The sequence below is a fragment of the Phycodurus eques genome, chromosome 5 (assembly GCF_024500275.1).
Source record: "Phycodurus eques isolate BA_2022a chromosome 5, UOR_Pequ_1.1, whole genome shotgun sequence".
Lineage (NCBI taxonomy): Eukaryota > Metazoa > Chordata > Actinopteri > Syngnathiformes > Syngnathidae > Phycodurus > Phycodurus eques.
The window spans coordinates 29,364,201-29,385,319 of NC_084529.1; the positions used below are offsets into that span (position 1 = coordinate 29,364,201).

Consider the following 21,119-nt stretch of genomic DNA (forward strand, 5'->3'; position numbering starts at 1 on the left):
CTCAAGAGAGCCATTAACACCAGACATCCTAGAAATGTTGCTGAACTGCACAAGTTTTATAAAGAGGAATGGTCCGAAATTCATCCTGATGGTTGTGCACGTCTGATCTCCAACTACAGGAAACATTTGGTTGAGATTATTGCTGCTAAAGGAGGGTCAACAAATGATTAAATAAAATTATATACTAAATTATGTGGTATTAATTTTAGCAGACCCGGTTTGTTTATTCTTGTGATTTAGATGAAGACCAATTTATACAGAAATGTAATTACAAAGGGTTCACATACGTTTTCCTCCCACTGTTTGGGAGGCAAATCACACCAATAACATCAAAACTAGCGTCCCCGAAGGATGTGTGGGCCAGTTATGTGCTTCTTGCTGATTTTTTTTGTAGTTTGACATACTTGTATCATGCACTGCCCAATACTGAGGGATGGCATCTTCTCCATTATAATTTACAATGTTATTAGCATGAGGAAGTGGCTTAGACTCCTTGGCTCATCTGGGGAAAAAATCATTGGCCTCTGTAGATTTTTGTGTGTGTAGTCTACCTGGGTGAACTGCCAATCTTGTGACTGCTGGTTCCACATGTGATCCGGAGGTTGAGTTTGAGCAGGACGCTGGTGACCATTGATCTGAACTCCTCCATCCTCAGAAGCAAAACCATGTGGTTGTTGATCGTAGTCCGCTTCATAGCTCTTTAAAGGGACAACAGTAGATATTTTTCTTTTGAAATAAAAACAAAAAAGCTCTGCCAGGTAGTTTTTATTTTAAAAAAAAAAAACACCAAAAAAAACATGCCTGCTCATTAGAAGTTGGCCTGGGATGTTCCGACTGCTGACGAGCCCATTTGGACTGTGGGCTGTATAGACACACCAAAAAAATATAATTATACAAATCTACTTATCTACCTATTAAGAACAAGGGATGGGTATGCATGATGATGGGGGGGGAAAAAATGACATTGAAATTTTTTGTAACCCTGCAATATACCGGTATATTGCTGTGTGAAAAAGAAATATAGGATAGAATACTTGTGACGTGAAAACCAGCACCCATTTTTCTTTTCCCCGCTTTGTATTTTTGGGACAGTTTATAATAGCTTCAGTAGAAAATAAACTATGCTCAACAGAGCACAGCAGTATACAGAGTTATTTATGTGAAGTCTAGCTCCATTTAAATGTACTGTAAAATTGAGCAGGTCCAGCCAGACGTTAAGTTAAAACCATTTCTTTCCATATCCTGTTATACTGTAGTACTTGTATAGTCATTAGCACATTCCTAACACGAGTATTTTGTTTTTAATCAATCTGTAATTATACAAATACATTTGAACATATTAGTATTTCTATATTTTAGTGCATTAGTTTAAACAACACACATTGCTGTGTGCACCTTGTACCTTGATCAGACTATAAGATCTTATCCCGATTTGCTATTGTGGCTGATTTCCCAGACTGGGCCCGACCTATTTTCTCAAGAACGACAAAATTCCTTGTCGTGAGATATAATCCTCAAACAACGATTTGACCCTATGACGCCAAAATGAAAAGTTTAGCATGTTACATTTTAGGGGATATCTTCAGTCTAGTGTGACATATGAAGGAGAACCCTCCCACGTCACCTGACGTCGACCAAAAAGAGCGCATATTCTACTTACAAAAAGAGCGTGTATTCTACTTTGTCATTCATTCATCTTCTGTTGCGCGTATTCTCACTCGGGTCGCGGGTGTGCTGGAGCCTATCCCAGCTGATTCTGGGCGAGAGGCAGGGTACACTCTGAACTGGTCACCAGCCAATCGCAGGGCACGTATAAACTAGGCTTCACACGATCAGGATTTTTAGGACCGATCAGAAAGTTTAAAAAAAAAACATTTTTTAAAAACGATAATTGATCATCGATCCAATCACAAGATGGAGCAATGTGTCTATTTACATGACTTGTTCATTTATTGTATATACTTGTGTACTATATACTGTATCCATCCATCCATCCATTCATTCATTTTCTGTACAGCTTATCCTCACAAGGGTTGTGGGCGTGCTGGAGCTGTCGCAGCTCAAATTATTCTCTAGCATTTCAGACAAAAGTTAAAACACCAATGACCTCGAGGGGGCATTCAAGGATTGGCCACTGACATAAGTTTAGGTCAAATCAACATTACAACTGACAGAAATAATGGGTGCTAACTTAACTGTAATTAAATTACTTTATTGCACTTCAACTAATTTAATAAAATAGTGTTAATGACATGCTTACTCTAACTTTCTCACTGACCCAGCTATATGGACGGCTGTTGTCCAGAGTTTGAGTCCGTTATACACACACACACACACACACACACACACACACACACACACACACACACACACACACACACACACACACACACATTATATATATATACATATACACACACATATAAACACACACACACACATATATATATATATAAACAATAATTTAAATTATAATCACAATGTAATTTTTTTCCCAATATTTTGCATCCCTACTATCTACTGTATCCATCTATCTACCTACCTAAACACCCTCCCTTGCGTCCAGAATAATCAACAATCAATTCCACAAAATCTACAGTTATTACTCAGTCAACTACAGTTATTGATTAGTATGTCCATCCCTAGTAGGAGCAACACTGACATTCAGGAGAGACCATTTAATTAATGTGTTACCTGGTTCCAGGACTTTTATTGCTGCAGGTGGAGGATTCCTCCTCGGCGGAGGAGATGTATTCGTCATCCTCCAGCAAGTCATCTGACATTTCGTCCATGCGTCTTTTGAGCTGCAGAAAAAAACTCAAGGCAATGAGTCATCCTGGTTGTGCCGCAAAGGGTGATAAAGTACACAGAAAAGCAAAAAAAAAAAAAAAAAAAAAAAACGCACTGTCAAAAATTTTCTTATTTATTTTTATCACATGAAGTCTCCATTTATAAGTATAACAAAATGTTGACAACCTCAATAAGTACCAGTAGTTTATATTAGCAGCTGACCTACACATTTGGCTATACCATTTGCACAATAATTCAAATCATCCAATTTGCAATAACTCACTTTTATAAATGGGATTCCAATATTTATTTTTAAAAAAAAGTGTATTTGGCATCAGCATTTGGCTGAGAAATTGGGCAATGCAACAGTGACTTGTCGTAACATTGAGTCGGCCCATAGTAGATTCGGTTCGTTTCATATCACCTCTGAATGGGCCAACATTGACGATATGTACAACCCGCAACTGCGGCTTGCTGGAACTTGGTCAGTCTGCCAATCCAGAGGCACTGTCCCCGATGTCCACGCGACGTTGTAGAGGCGTGTTAACCAGGACGTGTTAACCCTACAACATCCAGAGCCTTGAGAAACTCCGGGCGAATCTCATCCACCCCCGGGGCCCTACCACCGAGAAGCTTTTTAACCACCTCGGTGACCTCAACCCCTGAGATAGGAGAGCCCGCCTCAGAGAACCAGACTCTGCTCCCTCATGGGAAGGCGTGTCGGTGGAATTGAGGAGGTCTTCGAAGTATTCTCCCCACCGCCTCACAACGTCCCGAGTCGAGGTCACCAGCGCCCCATCCCCACTATACACAATGTTAATGGTGCACTGCTTCCCTCTCCTGAGACTCCTGGCATAGAGTGTGATATTAAATTGAACGCTAAAAAGTATAACATCTTGATTTCGGGCAGTGGAGATGACCGCCAATCTAAGTTCCCTGTTTTTTCTTTATCTGGCTCTGCCCCGAGTGAAAGTTTAAATACCTTGGACATTTTATCAATAATTATCTTACGAATGATAAAGTCATATACAGACAATGTCATAAACTGTATGCGCAAGCAAATATGCTGTGTTGTAAATTTAGAATGTTCATAGTTCCTGTTCAGGAAGCCCCATTTAAAAGCTGCTTGTGTGCTCCCTTCTATACTGCTCAACTTTGGTGCAGATACAGGCTGGGCAGCCTGAGACGACTCACAGTGGCCGAGAATAATTTGATGCTTCGAGCTCCTTTAAGATGTAGCGGTAACCATGTTTGTTAGTGTTGTGTCCTGCTGTGCTTCAAAATCTGACATATAAATTTATGTCCAGGATTGACAGGTCAGAATAGGACATTATCACTGCTATATCCAACCATAAACACAGTTCAGTCAGATTTGCATTTGGACTGTGGAGCCACTGGCACTTATGTTAACATTAGCTTTACATTTTCTCTTTATTTTTTTTTTAGTTTTAGCTGTATGTATCCCCGTATAGATGTGTTTGATGTGTGATATGGACCTCTCTGTGTCTGAAATAAAACTTTCATTCATACATGGAAAAAAAGCCGCAAACCGCAGTCACCTTCCGAGGCTTATTTCACTGTTATTCAGGTAACTCTCCAATGTTTTTTCACTGTGATGGTGGCTTGGAAAGTGTTTCTTGAGATGCATATGTATATCTTGGATTATCATAAATTAACGTCTGAGGTAATATAAACTATGCTTATTCACATGAGAATAAAACGACATTTGCAGTAGTATTTTTTTGCGACAAACAATGTACAGTATTGTCTCCACATCAATCAGACGTTAGCCCTTTGTAACACAATAACAAGTATATTCTTCTCAGAAACAGGCTTAACATGTTTGCTTTATTCAAGTGATTGGACAAATTAAACCAGCTGTACTTACTTCCCATAATGACCGTTGAATAGTCTTCAAATCCCCCAACATGTCCTCAACCAAAGGACCCATATTATCCCATTTAAAGAACATGTGTCCACTTCGAGAGAAAATCCAATTCATAACATCCTAACCAATTTCACCAGTGGAAAATGTTCAAAACATCCAAAGAGTGCATGGCATCTTGTCGACTCCCTTCAGAATTCATGTGTTTTGCTCCAAAAGAACTCAATTGTTTGGACATAACATATAGCAAAGCTAAATGGAGCAGAAACATTCCACTTAATATGCAGGAAACATTTTCCACTTGACCATCTAGTCTATAAAACATACTGGTAAAAGGGAATAGTAGACGATTAAGATTCAAAAATTCCAAAAGTCATATTGTCACAGTCCACGGGAACATAATTCTTCATGCTTGCTCTTAAGTACAAGAGGCATTGTGAACAAAACAAATCAACGTGAGAAAGTAGGTTACCCACATGGCAGCTAAATTCAGTGACACACCAGGAAGAAGCCAGTAGGGCCAATAGCAACACAAGCTTAGAGTGCAACATATTGAGGGGGTGAGTCATAACAACAACCCTGCATACCGGTCTAAATGTGAAGGTGAAAGACTCAAATATTTCCCAAACAAGCACACCTATTTGAAGCTCTATTTTCTATATCTAATAATGTGGAATGAAATTATCATTTTTGTGAGCACAGTGGAGGCAAGTAATGAGGATTTATCTCATTGTGTTCGGCGGATGCAGGATGTTATTTAAACGAGACATTTATTATTTAAATTGCTTTTCATTCAATAGTCCAAGAAATGTAAACATTTTGTTTAAAAAAAAATGTGTGTTGTAGCCTACCTCTTCCTCCCTTTCATGGTCATCTTGGTCGCATTCTTCTTCGTCGTGCTGAATTCGGAAATCATCTCTGGTAAACTCTATAGACATGACTGTGTAAACTGCATAGGGAGATATAAGAGAGTATTACATGACTACCTCCGAAATTCGGGGACGAATGTAAAACGAGAAGAAGAGTCGCCAAAAAGTAATACCAAAAAGTTGGGTAAAAGTTGCGATAATTGACATAATGTGACAATGAATACGACCAAATTGCTTACCCTTCGGCACACCCTCGGACAGATTTCACGTAAGTATTCCTCCTCAAAAGTGACGTTAATGTTTGTTAAACGCTAGCCACATTGTTGTTTACAGGGCAGCGAAGCTAGCCAACTAGCCCCAACGGAGCCACGTTAGCGTCCTTTACCATGACACAACTAGACCTAAAACCAAAACCGGTCATGTCGATGGAGCGTAGAGCACTTCGCGTCGTAAGATATGTAAGGTAGCTCTGCCTGAGCGGTTGCTCGTCCACTTTGGAAAGGAACACTATTCTCGCCCTCTTTTGAAAAGTCGCGCGCACTGCTAGCGCCAATTGAACCCGCTTTGGAAGGTCTTTGATCTGCCTTAACACACATAATAGTGCACCAACATAGTTACATCACGTGTTTGCATTAGTACAACTTCAAAGTCCCTGGAAAAAAAAATATATGTTAATAACAGTCATAAACAATGATTTTGAAGCCCAAATAGTCAGCCATCCCCTGGTAACACGTTATCTTGAATTATGGGTAGTGTAGTGCTCTCGTCGACTGCCATTCTTTAAGTATACGGTGACGTCACTATATGGAGTGTACGTTTCTCGGTGCGATTGGTCGGTCCCGCCTCTTTCGTTCTGTCGCGTTTCCGTGTTTGTATCGCTGAGTTCTACTATTCTAGGATCAGTTTCTGTAGTCATTTTGAATGCGTCGACGTTAAACAGAGGGATAACAACTGACTCTTATTCAGTTAAACCAGCATCCGGGATTCGGTGATCGTCAGCTGATCGCTGCCAGGATTCATGACTGCATTCTGATTTGTACTGCGTGACAGATTGAGTACATTCATAGTGGTTTAATATTAAAACAAAAAAATGGTCACTAATCCTCCTAAATTAAAAGTTGCGCTCGTTGATGATGAAAGGTAAGCATCGACAACTACATAGAAGTTGAGAGATTAAGGAAAGGGTTTAGGTGTTTCGTTTTGAATATATTCTTTCTTTCTGTAGGCTGCAAAATTTGAAAAATGCATTTGAAAGACAGTATGGAGGAGCTCCTCTCTTCTATGCATGTGCACCCGGAAGAGTCAATCTCATAGGTAACTAAATTTGTACTTGGTAGTAGATACAGACCGTCTTACTTCAATGCCGATTGTAAAATACGTTATTGGATTATGTAAATAATTATGGAGAAGATAGGAGATGTAAAATATTTGTGGTATTTTTTTGATGTGCATTAGTATATAAAATATTAGGGTATAGGATACTAGTTTGCTATACGGTATGTGCCAAACATTTTGAATATCGAGGGAAAGTCCATTTATTTCAATATTTTGTTTCGAAAAGCGAAACTTGTATGTTATATTAGTTCACCACACACAAAGTGAAATATTTCAAGCGTTTATTTGTTTCAGTTTTGTTGATTATGGCAAAAAAAAAAAAAAATAAGAGGAAGGAAAAAATGTGGCCGGAAAAGGTGCACGAATGACAGGGATGAACGTAGCCTTGAGGGTGTTGTCAAAACAATGGCGATTCAGAAATGTGGGGTCACTTCATAAGGAGTGGACTGAGGCTGGTGTCAGTGCATCAAGAACCAATTAATAATTAATGTGTTTAAGATCCTTTTTTTATTGGTCACATGAAATATTCCAATTTTGTGAAATGCTGGATTTATTTATTTTTTTGTCTTTCTGCCATAATCATCAAAATTGAAACAAATAAAGGCTTGAAATATTTCACTTTGTGTGTGGTGAACTAATATAAGACACCATTTTCACTTTTTGAAATAAATGATTGAAATAAATGGACTTTCCTTCGCTATTCAATTTTTTTGGGCACATACCTGTATTTTCTTATCTTAATACGGGTCGGGTCACCAACCTTTTTTTAAACTGAGAGCGAATTGGGTACTGATTAACGCAAAGGACTGGCAGTTTGAAACACACTTCTGAAATAACAGATTTGCTCAAATAGCCTTTAATTATGTTGTGATAATGAATGATATTTATCTATGTGAAGATACTGGTCATGTTAATGACTCCTCACAACAGTTATCAAAAATTATTTCACAAGGTCGGAAACTGCTGAATATCAAGATTGTGACATGTTATTTCTCGAAATCTCTGCAAGTGTTTACATTTTCAAATGATCACTTCTACTGGGTTCCTAAGAAATCACAATATCCCCAATACTGGTGAGCTATTTTTAGAAGGGGGTTGTGGGCTTCCCATGTGGTCCTTGGGGGTCACCATGTTAGGGACCCCTTTCCTAGTATATCTCCGTATTCTGGTTTCCATTGCATTCTGCTATTTTGCCTCATTCGCTTCCATGTAACAGGTGAGCACATTGATTACTGTGGCTTCTCTGTGCTCCCAATGGCTATCGAACAAAATATCCTTGCCGCCGTCTCAGTGAACAATTCAGGGACAATCCAGCTGGCCAATGTAAATCCTCTCTACAAGTAGGACCTTGAACCTTTCCATATGTGTACATTACTTTTGGAGGATCATATATAATTTATGTATGATATTGCTCTCTGTTTGTATTCTGCAGCCATATCACTGTGTCCTGTTCAGAGGAAATAGTTATCGACAGAGCTAACCCGAAGTGGTATTATTATTTCCTATGTGGAGTTAAAGGCCTTCAGGTAGGACATGAATATTGGTCAGACTGTCCCTTAAATGGCAAACGTAGGGTCCAAATGTCACAATTGCATTATTAAACATCTTGTGTTCACAACAGGAGAAGTTTGGGATCACACGTTTACCGGGAATGTCGTGTGTCGTTGATGGAAACATTCCGCCAAGCTCCGGCCTGTCCAGTTCTAGTGCTCTGGTTTGTTGTGCTGGGCTTGTAACAATGGAGGGAAATCAGCAGTCCCTCTCCAAAGTAATCCTAAGCATAATGATAATCAGCGTCACGTCTGAACAAACATATTCCTCATCTCACTCTGTTTTTCAGGTAGATCTTGCAGAGATATGTGCCAAATGTGAGTGCTACATCGGCACAGAGGGAGGAGGCATGGACCAGTCCATCTCATTCCTGGCAGAGAAAGGAACTGTATGTGGTGGAGTTTAAACAGACGCAATCATTTTTAAAGTGTTCTCATGAATACAATATGTCATTGTAATTCAACTAAAATAGCGGCACAGTGGAGAGTGGTTCATACATCGCCTCACAGTTCTGAGGTTAAGGGTTCGATTACTAGTTGCGGCCTTCCTGCATGGAGTTTGCATCTTCTCCCGATGCTTGAGTGGGTTTTCTCAGGGCACTCCGGCTTTCTCCACATTCCAAAAACATGTTTCTTCGGTTAACTGAAGACTCTAAATCAGTGTTCACTGACCTTTTTTAAACTTATAACTACTTGGGTACTAATAAATGTAAAACAGGCATGTGGGCTACTCGTGGTCCTTGGAGGCTACCTGGTGACCCCTGCTCTACATTGTCCGTAGGCTTGATTGTGATTGTAAATGGATTGTTCACATGTGCCATGCGATTGACTGGCAACTAATTCAGGATCTACCCTGCCTCTCACCCAAAGTGATGTGCCCTCCAACAGGCAAAACTGATAGAGTTTGAACCTTTGAGGGCCACTGATGTCCGACTACCTGATGGTGCTATGTTTGTGATATCCAACTGCTGTGTGGAGATGAATAAAGCGGCTTGTTCTCATTTCAACAGCCGTGTGGTGGAGTGTCGGATTGCTACAAAGGTATAAAATCTTTGAAGAGTCTGATGGCTGTTTAGAATCTGAAAAACTTCCAAGACGTAATGTTTTTTCTGCATGTAGAAAACAAACAAAAGGGATGCATGTAGAAAGAAGTTTGCCTATGATGTTGTGAACACAGATGCTCGCCAAAGCCAAAGGGTTGAACCAAAATGGGTTCTTAAAGCTGGCCGAGGTGCCCAGAGAGATGAATGCGTCTCTAGAGGAGATGCTGGCTCTGGTGGATGAGGTTCTACATCCTGAGCCATACAGTCGAGAGGAGATCTGCAAGGCTCTGGGCATCACCTCCCAGCAATTCTCCACAGAGCTGCTCAGTGCAAATACTCAACACGGTAAGTAAATAAACAGCAAGGCCAGTGCCCTTACATCTGGAACACTACGGCAAAGACAGTGAAAAGGGTACATGCGTGTGATTTCCTTTTATTTATTTATTTGTCTCTCACAGTAACAAATTTCAAGCTACACCAGCGAGCCAAGCACGTATACGGCGAAGCTGCACGTGTGCTGCGCTTTAAGAGCGTGTGTGATTGTGCACCAACCGAGTCCATCCAGTTACTGGGTGACCTGATGAACCAGAGCCATGCGAGCTGCAGAGATCTGTATGAGTGCAGCTGCCCTGAACTGGACCAACTGGTGGACATTTGTCTGTGAGTGCAGAGTCTCATCTCAGTCAAAAAATGTAGACTCAACTTTGAAAGCTATAGTTCAGTTCTGTCACAACACTGTTTCTGGGTATGGAGGTGAGAGTTTTTATCTCTCCAACCAGGAGTGTCAGGGAGTAACTAATTACATAAAGAGATTCCGTAATGTATGTAATTGTTATCCATTACATTACTAGGCTAAAATGTGTAATTATAGTTGATTTTTTTTTTAATTTACATGATTACAATTTTACAAAATCCCTAGTCCTATAAAGTTTGGATGTTGTGTAAAATGTAAATAAAAACAGAATACAAAAATTAGGGGTGTTACGATCAGATCTTTGAGCTTAGAAATCGGTCCGATGTCAGCAAAAAACGAGGATCAGATCGGACTATATCCAAAATGTACAATTTTACCACTCTTATACAAGCAGTCCATTCCAGCAGCGCCCGGACGGCATGCAGATCCCATGTGATCACAACAATAGGTTGCTAAAGTGCTAACTTAGTAGCAAGGAGTAAGAGTGAATGTTGCTTGTTTTAAGTCGTTTAATGACACTCCAGTTGAAGTTCGCTGGAAAACTAAACTCATATAACAAAATAACTACACAAATTGAATGTTCAAATCCATCACAGACTTAGTTTCTTTCTTCGTTTTTTGTTCACAAAAATCACTGGCTCTACGCTAACATACAATGGGTGAAAAACACCATTGACGAGCTAACGGAAATGAGCATTGAACTCATGGCATTTGTATCTCTTAAAATAAGGTATATTGATACACAAACCCTGTATAAACACACACAAACATGTATACAACAATAATTTCTGGTATATATTCTTCAAACTCTGTGAAAAATGAGTTATAATAGAAATATTTGCTCGTGACCTCTACGCTCTTTGTTACTGCGTGTATCTCATGGCTTGCGCCACACTGCCCCTCAGAGGACAAGACGTGCACAGCAGGAATAACAATGGAACCTCTCAATCTAACAAGGAAAAACAGTAAATCAGCACTGAATTGAACTTTAACTGTCATTTCGCACGTTAAAAGTATACTTTCTACATAGTATTTATCAAGGGTACTTTGTCATGGTTTTCTGATTTATTTTTTTAAATTAATCTATTCAAATCTATAATATGATTATGTTTAAGTTAAGCAGTGGTTATGTTCAAATTTAAATATATTTTTGTTATTGGTTTTGTTAAAATTATTTTTCAAGATTGTCTAATAAAAATGTTATTTTATTCAGCTGTAGTACATTCTTATTTTTAAAGTTACTTTATGTCACCCGTGGATTAATAAGAAATGGGTCCGTTTTTCCTCATACCTAGTGTTGCTGATTATTGTTCTCTGTTTGAATAATATCTCTTGATCAACCCTTTTCTAACATTCCATACTACAAAATAAGTACATATGATTATTACTGGTATCGGATCGGACCGATATCGTTTTCGGCCAAAACTCAAGGCTGCAATATTATATAGTATAATATAATAGTAATGGATCAGAGGTGAAAATGTTGGATCGGGACATCCCTAACAATAATTTGCAAATCCTTTTCCATCAATTGAATATACTACAAAGACAGACATTGATTAAGTAGCTTTTCCTTGTTTCCCCTGCTAACAGGAAAGCGGGTGCTGTGGGTTCACGGCTGACAGGAGCAGGCTGGGGCGGCTGTGCTGTGTCCATGGTTCCCTGTGACAAAGTCCCGTCTTTCTTGCAAGCAGTGAGGGAAGCATACTACCTCCCTGATCCACGTAGAGCAGCAATGGAAAAACAAAGTTTGTTTGTATCGAAGCCCGGAGGAGGAGCAGCAATTTATCTAGAGAAATGAAATGTCTTGTTACACATAGCTATAATGCTACCTACAATATTTTCACTTGGACCAAAAAAAAAAAAAAAAAAAAAAGCATGAAAACAGTAATACTAAGGTAGCAAAAATTCAAAGCAAAATCTGAATTTATTCAGGGAAATAAAGGGAAACTTTTAATCATGTTTTGAAGTAAATAATTTGTGCATGAAGCATCACTATTACGTACAAGAACAAATACATTGAAGTTGGTGACATGCAGGGCCACACTCCTGTGAAAATTATGTAAGATATTTGAATAGTATTTGAGACACAGGGCATATAAAGTAACTTTTTGAGATAATTTTCATTTTTCTTCAAAATGCTTGGTTATGGTTATTTGCGTGACAAATTCCTCATCCACCCAGTTATTCCAAATAATGCAAGGAGTTGTTCTCCAGATCTTTGCCCTCTTTGACTTGTTTGTTTTGGACAAGAAGGGATGGCTCTGAATTCAAGATGTATTTGGGTTTGTTTTTTTTATTTCTGTTCTTTGGGTTTTTATTTTTATTTTATTTTTTTTATTATTACTGGCCTCGACCTCTGACCACCTTAATATTGGGTTGGAGAACCAGGAGCCATGTGGATTGGGCTCTGACATGCTCCCCCTGAAAATCTGTGATGAGGCACACAGCACATAATGTTAGATAGAATATCACAGTGTATTATTCCCAAGACATAATGAAATGCTGAAATCAATCACTGAATGACAAGACAGGTTCTAAATCAAGACAGGTTCTATATCAATAGCCTCCTATGTTAATCAGTGGCTTCATGTATTGCAATCCTGGGCAAAGTCTGCTTTATATTCTTTTTTTTTTTTTTTAGTAGAAAAAAAAAAAAAAACAAGTAGCGCTATTATAGAGAAACATGTTCTCAAAGCACATTATTGGAAATTGATATTTAAAAAGGTATAATTTACATGATATCCACTGGGAGATGGTGTTACCAAACTCGAGCGTGTCCATTGTTACAAATTCCTCTCTTCCTTCAATGTTCTAAGGTTCCGTCTGCTGACAGTTTTCGTAACTGCCCCACGTGCAGATTTTGATTTAGATGAAATTCTAACATCTGTGTGGTGCATTTCCAAAGGAGACAAAGAGCAGCAAGAAGAACGTCCATCAGTGAAGAATACTGGTAATACTTTTTGTTTACACCCCTTCCCCTATAAATATGCTACATTTGTATTTACAGTACACTGTAGTGTAATAGTGTACAGCATTAAGAGGATGTAGACCAGGGGTGGTGATCAAGGGCCATGTTTAATTTTTAAAATGGACACATGGGCCGGGTCATTTGCAGAGGAAGTTAAAATTGTTATGTAAGATATGTAAAATAGTTTACTTTTAATCATACTCATTTTTGAGTATTTATAATTCATTTAATTAGACTCGGAATTGACCAAACGAATATTGAATCAAATAAATACAAATGTTAAAGATACAGTGGATATAAAAAGTCACCATACCCTTGTTCAAATGCCAGGTTTTTGTGATATAAAAAAATGAAACCAAGATAAATCATTTCAAAACGTTTTGAATCATTTTACAACTCATTTTAAATAAGCGTTTTTTAATGCAGGGAAGTAAAAAAAAGGTAATGTGGTTGCGCATATCCACTGGGAATGTGGCTGTGTTCAGAATTAACCACTCACATTCAAACTCATGGTAAACCGTTTAGGGGGTAGAACCTGTGTGCCTCGATTAATTCCCAAAAAGCTCAGATCAGGGACGGATTTCTGATATGGACAGTCGCCCAGGGGGACAGCACTCACTTTTCTCTCAGTTGTTTATTTTTATTTCCCTTTTCGAAAGTTTTTTAAATTATTTTTATTATTATTAATAATATATTATTATTATTTCATGATGCATTTAAAAAATGTTTTTATCTTCGTCTGATTGTTTTACATCACAAGAAAATCTGTAATTTTAAAAGGGGTGTGTAGACTTTTTAAAAATGTTTTATTTATTTATTTATTTTCTGGAGGGTAAAACTTCCATTTTCCCAATATTTTGTATTGCATTATTTCCAATAAATCGATTTAGTAGTTATTTAATGGAATAAATGAACAAAATTAATAAATTTTTAAAAAGACGTTAATTAACCATCTTTAGGAGAGAAAAAAACTGCTAAATGAATGCTACAAACATTAAAGGACTCAGTAATGCAATTGCTCAGTGGTCAATATTAAACAGGGCCTATGAGCCCTACGAGCCACTCTGATCGATTCAAACACCAATGAAACCAAGATAATGTAAGATATGTTAACATATCAACGTGTAAAACAACTTTGTACTAAAGTGGTACTTTTAAGTAAAATTCTACATATTTCGGTGCTTATTATGGGACGGAAGTGAGGTTCGGGCGTGAGAAACTCAATTTCCCAGAATGCTTACTGTTACACTGTTTTTAAACCGGATATCCGCTCTTTGATTCTGCTGTTCCCATAACGTGGTATTGTTCGCACAGTTTACGGACTAAAATAACAGTTTTGCTGTTGTGTCTGTCCTTTGTTGACCATCAACATGTTCTTGCAGTACTACCAGGACGAGAAGGGGGACAGAGTCTACACTTTGAAGGTAACGATGTGTTGTTTTTTTTTGTCATATTCCTTAGCTCGCTAGCATTCTCCAGTCGAACCTATTTTGGCGTTAGTCGTCACCTCTTTTATACTTCTACTAGCTGTTAACGATAGTGCGAGTTGTACTACGTCAAATGAGAGCTGGGTGTAATATTTTGGTTGACCTCAATCACGTGAGAGTCAAAGGTACTGTATTAGGAACTTCTCTTAGCATGAGTCATTACCGTTCTGCAAACTACAACCACAATAATGAACATTTTGCTAACTTAGCACCGCCTATATGTGACACAGGCTCTTGAATTGGATGTTCTACAGTATTGCGCAAGGGGTCATTATGTATTTTGTCGTGGACGCTAAAGACACGCAGAAATACAAACCGCATTGTCAGCAAAGATGTGCTTTAACCTTCTAAAGTTAAAATACTAATATTTGTTCCAGGAAATTGTATGAATTTATTACCGACATTTTGTTTTCATTTCATAGCATTTCTCTTGGCTGCACTGCTTTCCAGTGTATGTATGCGAACGTTAGATTTTTGGTCCAGTCCAATATATGAAATGTATGTAATATCTTCCCTCATATCAGTGTTGTATTTATTCTTCGAGAAGATTATATGTGCTGTTTTTTTATTTTATTTTATTTTTTTTATAAAATATTTATGAAACCTGTCTGTTGACAGAAAGTGGCACCTAACGGGCAGCCCACCAGCTCAGCCCATCCAGCCCGCTTCTCCCCAGATGACAAGTTCTCTCGACACCGGGTGACCCTGAAGAAACGCTTCGGACTTCTGCTCACCCAGCAACCTCGGCCTGTTCTGTGAATACGATCACACCAAGATATGGAGGAGTGGCTAGAATGCACAAAGGGGAAGGAAACATTAGATCTTAACATGCCAGGACTTGTCTCACCTTCCATCCCAAACACAAGTGTGTTGAGTGATGTCCACATTGCATTGTCTTTTTGCAATTAAAATTTGTCTTTTTTTAAATTTTTATTTTAAAAAAGTGTATTTTGTTTTGTGTTTAGTAAATGCTAAGATGAAGGTATCAAGTGAACACACAGAGATAACAGCTGGAATAAACACATGATAAAACAAATATTAAGTTGTTCTTGTCAAAACTAGTTATTTAGTGCAACTGCCAGTGTTCAGACTTGATAGCGACGAGGATATTGTTAGTTTTTTTTTTATTTTATTTTTTTACATCCTGTCAGGGAAGTTAGAGTAATATTCACACAAACAAAACTCAATAACATACTGTAGAAATTTTGAAAGGTATTTAAATCGAATCTAAACAAGGCAAAACAAGATTAAGTTGCTGCATCTTTTAAATATAGTCCAATTGTACTACAGGGACACTAAAATGTGTACCGTTAGTGCATTAGTTAATGGTGACATAATGATGAATTAAAACACACCCAATTTGTACGAGGCATCTGTTGATGTGCATGTGTGTATTTAAAGACAAAATAATGAAGTAAATGAGCGAATATAGTCACATTATGTCAAAATCAAAACCTGAAGACTACATCATTTCATGTTGCCTTCAAAAACCGTGTGTGAACTTCCATGATTCTTGCTACAATTACCAAAATGTGTAATTGTCATCTGGAGACACAGCCAGATATAACTGTGTATCATCTGCCTAACAGTGATAGTCAAAATAAAAAATTTGACCCAAGGGTAGCATATACAGGCTGAATGGGAGGGGTCCAAGAACTGACCCTTGAGGGACCCCATAGGTCATTGCCATTTGATGAGATTGAACACTTTCAATGGTTACAAAATAACTCCTTTCCTCCAGGTAGGACCTAAACCATTTAAGGACTGTTCCATTTAGTCCTACCCATGTAAAATATATACTAATATGACAGCGTCTTTGCAACCAAAACAGGACAAGGGCATTCATTACAATTCTTAATACTAATTTCTCTTTCAGCAGTGAAGCATCTTGGTCTTACTATGAGACACTGTTCCATCCAATCCAGCACAGCACACTAATTTGGATTCCCCCATTCTACATTTGAATATTACATTGAAGATGTAAGCAGTAAGTCAAGTAGTCAACGCTTCCCACCGTAGCATCTCATTTCATTGGTCGATAGGTTGAGTGGGCGTGGCCTTGGTGCCTTGTCAGTCCGAGGAAGTGTGTTGAAAGTTCATTTTGGAACACTCTTCGTGTCTAGCTCGACTGGGTAGCCCCTAAATACATCTTTTCCACTAATTGAACTTAGCAAAACACGGGATCTAGCGTATCAGTCAAGGTAAGTTTGATACAAGCGTTTTCAGTCTACATCATCGTGTCAAAACGTACCTTGTAAATGTTATTGCGCTGTCGCCGCAGAGTGACATAATACAACAGGGCCTGGCAAACACTAGATCAGAATGATATAGTACGTCAAATTTTGTGTCTTCAATGATGTCGTCGTCAGCGCAAGTACGATTGCGCCTAACTTCTAGTTGCGTTTGAGGACCAAATAAATGTCAGTGATTTGAGGCTCTCACCCAAGTGACTCACCTATTTTGTCCTCGTCTATTTTTCTTTTAAAAAAAAATTCCGGCTCAGGATGGCTGCCTTGTGTCGCTCCGTGGGCTTTTGTGCTTCTCATCTCCACACCGGCAGTCGTGCCTCTGCCAAACAGCATTACAAAATGCTCGTGCTCGGAGGAGGAAGTGGTGGAATTGCAATGGGCGCACGCATGAAAAGAATGCTGGGAGCTGAGAATGTGGCTGTCGTGGAGCCCAGTCAGGCAAGCCCCCCCCCCCCCCCCCCCCCCCCTGTTCAAGATCATGATTCAAAATACTCGTTTTCTTCTGATTTGTGCACTATGATGCAAATGCTGTTTGACTTTTCAGGTTCACTACTATCAGCCTCTCTGGACTCTGGTTGGTGCCGGTGCTAAAACTCTTGCTTCATCAGGAAGGCCCACATCAAGTGTTGTGCCGTCAGGTGTCAAGCTGGTGAAATCTAAAGTTCAGGAAATAAACCCGGACACAAACACTGTCCGCACTGATGACGGGACCGATGTATGTTGGCTTGACTTGACTTTGCTGTTTGTGTGCTTTAAAGCAATAAAGTTATTTTCACCACTTGCGACCGGTTGTAATTTTTAATGATGCGACCTTCGCTCCCTATTGCAGCTCTCGTATGAGTATCTGATCGTGGCTCTCGGTTTGGAGCTCCATTTTGAGAAGGTGAGCATGCGCTTCATTTCCATACCTTTCAGCTGCATGTCATCCGGCTTGTTTTATCCTCTAGATCAAAGGTCTTCCTGAGGGATTTGAACACCCAAAGATTGGATCCAACTATTCTGTTGAAACTGTGGACAAAACTTGGACCGCGCTACAGAACTTCCAGGAGGGTAACGCTGTGTTCTCCTTCCCGAACACTCCAGTTAAATGTGCTGGAGCGCCACAGAAGATAATGTACCTCACAGATGCGTTCCTCAGAAAGGTATGTGAATTTTGCACATTATTTAAACTCTATCAGTGTTTCTGTGTGTAATCTTTGGCTCGGTGTGATTCACGTAAAGACAGGAAAGAGGGAAAAGGCCAACATCCTTTACAACACATCACTTCCTGTGCTGTTTGGGGTGAAGAAATATGCAGACTCACTTTGGGACATTGTGAAGCAACGTAACCTCAAAGTGAACCTGAGGCAGAACCTGATTGAAGTACGGGCGGACGAGCAAAAAGCTGTGTTTGAAAATCTTGATAAACCGGGCGAGATCACAGTCTGTGAGGTAACTTTTAAGTGCAACAATTCAAATTAGTTTATGCATTTTGAAGTACAATACATTCATTAATAATAAATGAGGCAGCATGGTGGACTAGTGGTTATTATATCTGCCTGCCAGTAATGAGTTTCAGGGTTCAAAACCCCGCTCCAGCTTCCTGTGTGAAGTTGGCATGGGTTTTTCCCACATTACAAAAAAATGCATGTTAGGGGCTAGAAAAAAACAACAACTTAATGATGTCATCTGTATGTTCTTTTTATTGAAGGAGAAACAAATCTGCGGTTTTATTTTAAGACCATATTGCCCTACCCGTCAAGTGGTGTAAAACACTCAAGTCTTAACTTCAGTGGTGATTACATTTGGGTGACAAGAAGCTGAACCTTCACTTTTTTAACCCATGACAATGGGGATGTTTTTGTGTACTTATAGCGAAAATGGCTAATCTTTTCTAAACATCACTTATAAATGAGTGTTGTAAAAAAATGAAAAAACTGAGCTCTTGGTAGAGATGCAGTTTGGTTTTGTTTTTCAGGTTTTGTGTGACTTTAAGGGCTGTATTTTTGTCCCAAAATTTTGGTTGAATTCCAGATTTTACACACAAAACTCATCAGATGATGTGTAATTCGTAGTTTTTAAAACTTCCTACAGCCTAAGAACAATAAGGGGACATTGCAATCAAATCCCTAATGCCTGAGTAACGGTTTGCACTTTTTCAATTTTATTTTATTTTTAAATTTTTTGTTATTTTTTTTTTTTTTAAGTATGATATGCTTCATGTCACGCCACCCATGGGACCCAACTCCGTGATTAAAGGCAGCCCACTGGCTGATGAGGCTGGCTGGTTGGATGTCGATAAAGAGAACCTTCAACACAAGAGGTACCCGAATGTGTTTGGGATTGGAGACTGTACAAACTTGCCTACTTCAAGAACAGTTGCTGCTGTTGGTAAGTCCAAATTCAACGAGGTACGGGCGACCACCATGCTGCTGTGTCTGAGTCATACGTTTTGATAATTTATGAGGGAATTTTCTTAACATATTTTGCATGTTATTGTTATTTCTGGGAGAATGTGAATTGCTGGAAAAGGAAGTTCGCATTTGTTTTCTCATTGCAGCTGCACAGTCTGCTGTCCTGAACAGAACCATCAAAAAGATATTGAAAAATGAGAAACCAGATAAAAAGGTAATTAATTACTCTGAGATGACATCATTTCAAGGTGTGCATTGAGTCTGCTAAGGTTAGTGCCAACATAAATATTTTTTCAAAATATATATATATATTATCGCCTTTGTCTCCGAATAGTACGATGGGTACACGTCATGTCCGTTGGTTACAAGCTACAACACAGTTGTTCTGGCAGAGTTCGACTACAACGGTCAACCCCTGGAAACGTTCCCCATCAACCAAGCCAAAGAAAGGAGACTCATGTACCACATGAAAGCTGATGTGATGCCGCACCTCTACTGGCATGGGCTCCTGAAGTATGTTCATACTTCAGTACATAGAAACTAGCTGCTTCTGTCGATATACCCATTTTGATTATTTTCCTCTTGTGTTGTTGTTGTTGTTGTTGTCCTATTCAGGGGCTTATGGGGCGGACCAGAACCATATAGGAAACTTCTTCATCTTGGAATGAAATGAGTCCTCACTATCAGTGTGCATATTGAAAAAACTCTTTTTCCTTAACAGACTATAAGTAAGACTGAGCTTTTATATGACCAAATAATACAATGGCATTGCTTATTTTTATTCAGATTCTCTCAAAGAGAATATTGTGCTGCTTCGTTCATGACTGAAACAATACGTACAAAGAAACTTGATTTTCTTTTCCGCATCTTTATGCTTCATAATGATTTGTTATCATTTTCAGTTGATATTACATGAATCATGAACACTGGACTTAAGGGAGGCCTGCAGTTCTTGAAATAGTTGTCCTGGGTTCCTTTGTGAACTCTTAGATGAGTCGTTGCCGTGCTCTCGGGGAAGTTTTTGTGGGCTGGGCACTCCTGGGAAAGTTCCCCAATGTTCCACGTTTTCTCCATTTGAGGATAATGACTCTCATTGTCGGCACGGTGGACGACTGGTTAGCACATCTGCCTCACAGTTCTGGTGACTGGGGTTCAAATCCCGGCCCCGCCTGTGTGGAGTTTGCCTGTTCTCCCCGTGCCTGGGTGGGTTTTCTCCGGGCACTCCGGTTTCCTACCACATGCCAAAAAAATGCGTGGTAGGTTGATTGAAGACTCTAAATTGCCCGTAGGTGTGAATGTGAGTGCGAATGGTTGTTTGTTTCTATGTGCCCTGCGATTGGCTGGCGACCAGTCCAGGGTGTACCCCGCCTTCCGCCCGAAGATAGCTTGGATAGGCTCCAGCAGCCCGTGACCCCGGGTGACGATAAGCGGTAAAGAAAATGGATGGATGGGTTGTTTATTTGGATTAATTGAATCATTAAACAATACCAATAACTGGTTAGTAAATGATGTGGTAATTATTGTGCAAATAATATACGTTTTGATCCTGACGGGTAACAATGAAATGTGCCTTATTTCACTATTACGTTCAATGTTATTTACACTTATGAATAAAGAAAATGGAATGAAACCAATGAGATGAGTGAAAATGTGTAATAACCTTGCTGGCCTGCTATAGTGACCGTACCTTGCTTCATTCAGCTGTGTGTTTTTTTTTTAAATGTATATTTATTTGTTTTTGGAGTTGTTTGCTAAAAGTGGACACGTGGAGGAAGCCGTGTCCACCGTGCGTTCGACGACACATTTGCTGTCATTTCATACCTGCGACGCTCGGCCGGCCGGCAGCCACGTTG

At 39.2% G+C, this 21,119-nt stretch overlaps 4 protein-coding genes across 9 annotated transcripts in view; 3 read left to right on the plus strand and 1 right to left on the minus strand.

The window, feature by feature from the left end:
• cep152 (centrosomal protein 152) overlaps positions 1 to 6,306 on the minus strand; it is a 25,895-nt gene extending 19,589 nt beyond the window's left edge. For both annotated transcript variants that reach the window (XM_061676135.1, XM_061676133.1), the window contains exons 1-5: positions 5,784 to 6,306; positions 5,527 to 5,624; positions 2,695 to 2,804; positions 802 to 862; positions 552 to 698 (exon numbers count right to left, since the gene is read on the minus strand). In XM_061676135.1, coding sequence (XP_061532119.1) covers positions 552 to 698; positions 802 to 862; positions 2,695 to 2,804; positions 5,527 to 5,613 — 405 coding nt within the window. In that variant the 5' untranslated portion in view covers positions 5,614 to 5,624; positions 5,784 to 6,306. The remainder of the gene's footprint in view (positions 1 to 551; positions 699 to 801; positions 863 to 2,694; positions 2,805 to 5,526; positions 5,625 to 5,783) is intronic.
• On the plus strand, positions 6,285 to 13,133 carry galk2 (galactokinase 2). Of its 5 annotated transcripts, none has more exons than XM_061676137.1 (10): positions 6,285 to 6,684; positions 6,770 to 6,858; positions 8,171 to 8,219; positions 8,312 to 8,405; positions 8,501 to 8,647; positions 8,720 to 8,818; positions 9,318 to 9,470; positions 9,607 to 9,817; positions 9,931 to 10,132; positions 11,760 to 13,130. In XM_061676137.1, the coding sequence occupies exons 1-10, from the start codon at positions 6,635 to 6,637 to the stop codon at positions 11,965 to 11,967; spliced, it is 1,302 nt and encodes a 433-aa protein (XP_061532121.1). In that variant the 5' UTR covers positions 6,285 to 6,634; the 3' UTR covers positions 11,968 to 13,130. The 5 variants fall into 5 exon arrangements, with proteins under 5 accessions (XP_061532121.1, XP_061532123.1, XP_061532122.1 ...); XM_061676136.1 differs by having other exon boundaries at positions 6,288 to 6,684; positions 8,096 to 8,219; positions 11,760 to 13,129; XM_061676139.1 differs by lacking the exon at positions 8,171 to 8,219 and having other exon boundaries at positions 6,286 to 6,684; positions 11,760 to 13,133.
• Positions 13,134 to 14,375: 1,242 nt separating this feature from the next.
• On the plus strand, positions 14,376 to 15,660 carry nop10 (NOP10 ribonucleoprotein homolog (yeast)). Its single transcript, XM_061676141.1, has 2 exons — positions 14,376 to 14,561; positions 15,243 to 15,660. The coding sequence occupies exons 1-2, from the start codon at positions 14,508 to 14,510 to the stop codon at positions 15,381 to 15,383; spliced, it is 195 nt and encodes a 64-aa protein (XP_061532125.1). The 5' UTR covers positions 14,376 to 14,507; the 3' UTR covers positions 15,384 to 15,660.
• A 1,031-nt stretch (positions 15,661 to 16,691) lies between these two features.
• sqor (sulfide quinone oxidoreductase) lies at positions 16,692 to 20,916 on the plus strand. Its single transcript, XM_061676142.1, has 10 exons — positions 16,692 to 16,825; positions 17,128 to 17,311; positions 17,418 to 17,588; positions 17,703 to 17,756; positions 17,821 to 18,015; positions 18,095 to 18,304; positions 19,060 to 19,243; positions 19,413 to 19,480; positions 19,601 to 19,779; positions 19,882 to 20,916. The coding sequence occupies exons 2-10, from the start codon at positions 17,129 to 17,131 to the stop codon at positions 19,937 to 19,939; spliced, it is 1,302 nt and encodes a 433-aa protein (XP_061532126.1). The 5' UTR covers positions 16,692 to 16,825; position 17,128; the 3' UTR covers positions 19,940 to 20,916.
• The last annotated feature ends 203 nt before the right edge of the window (positions 20,917 to 21,119 follow it).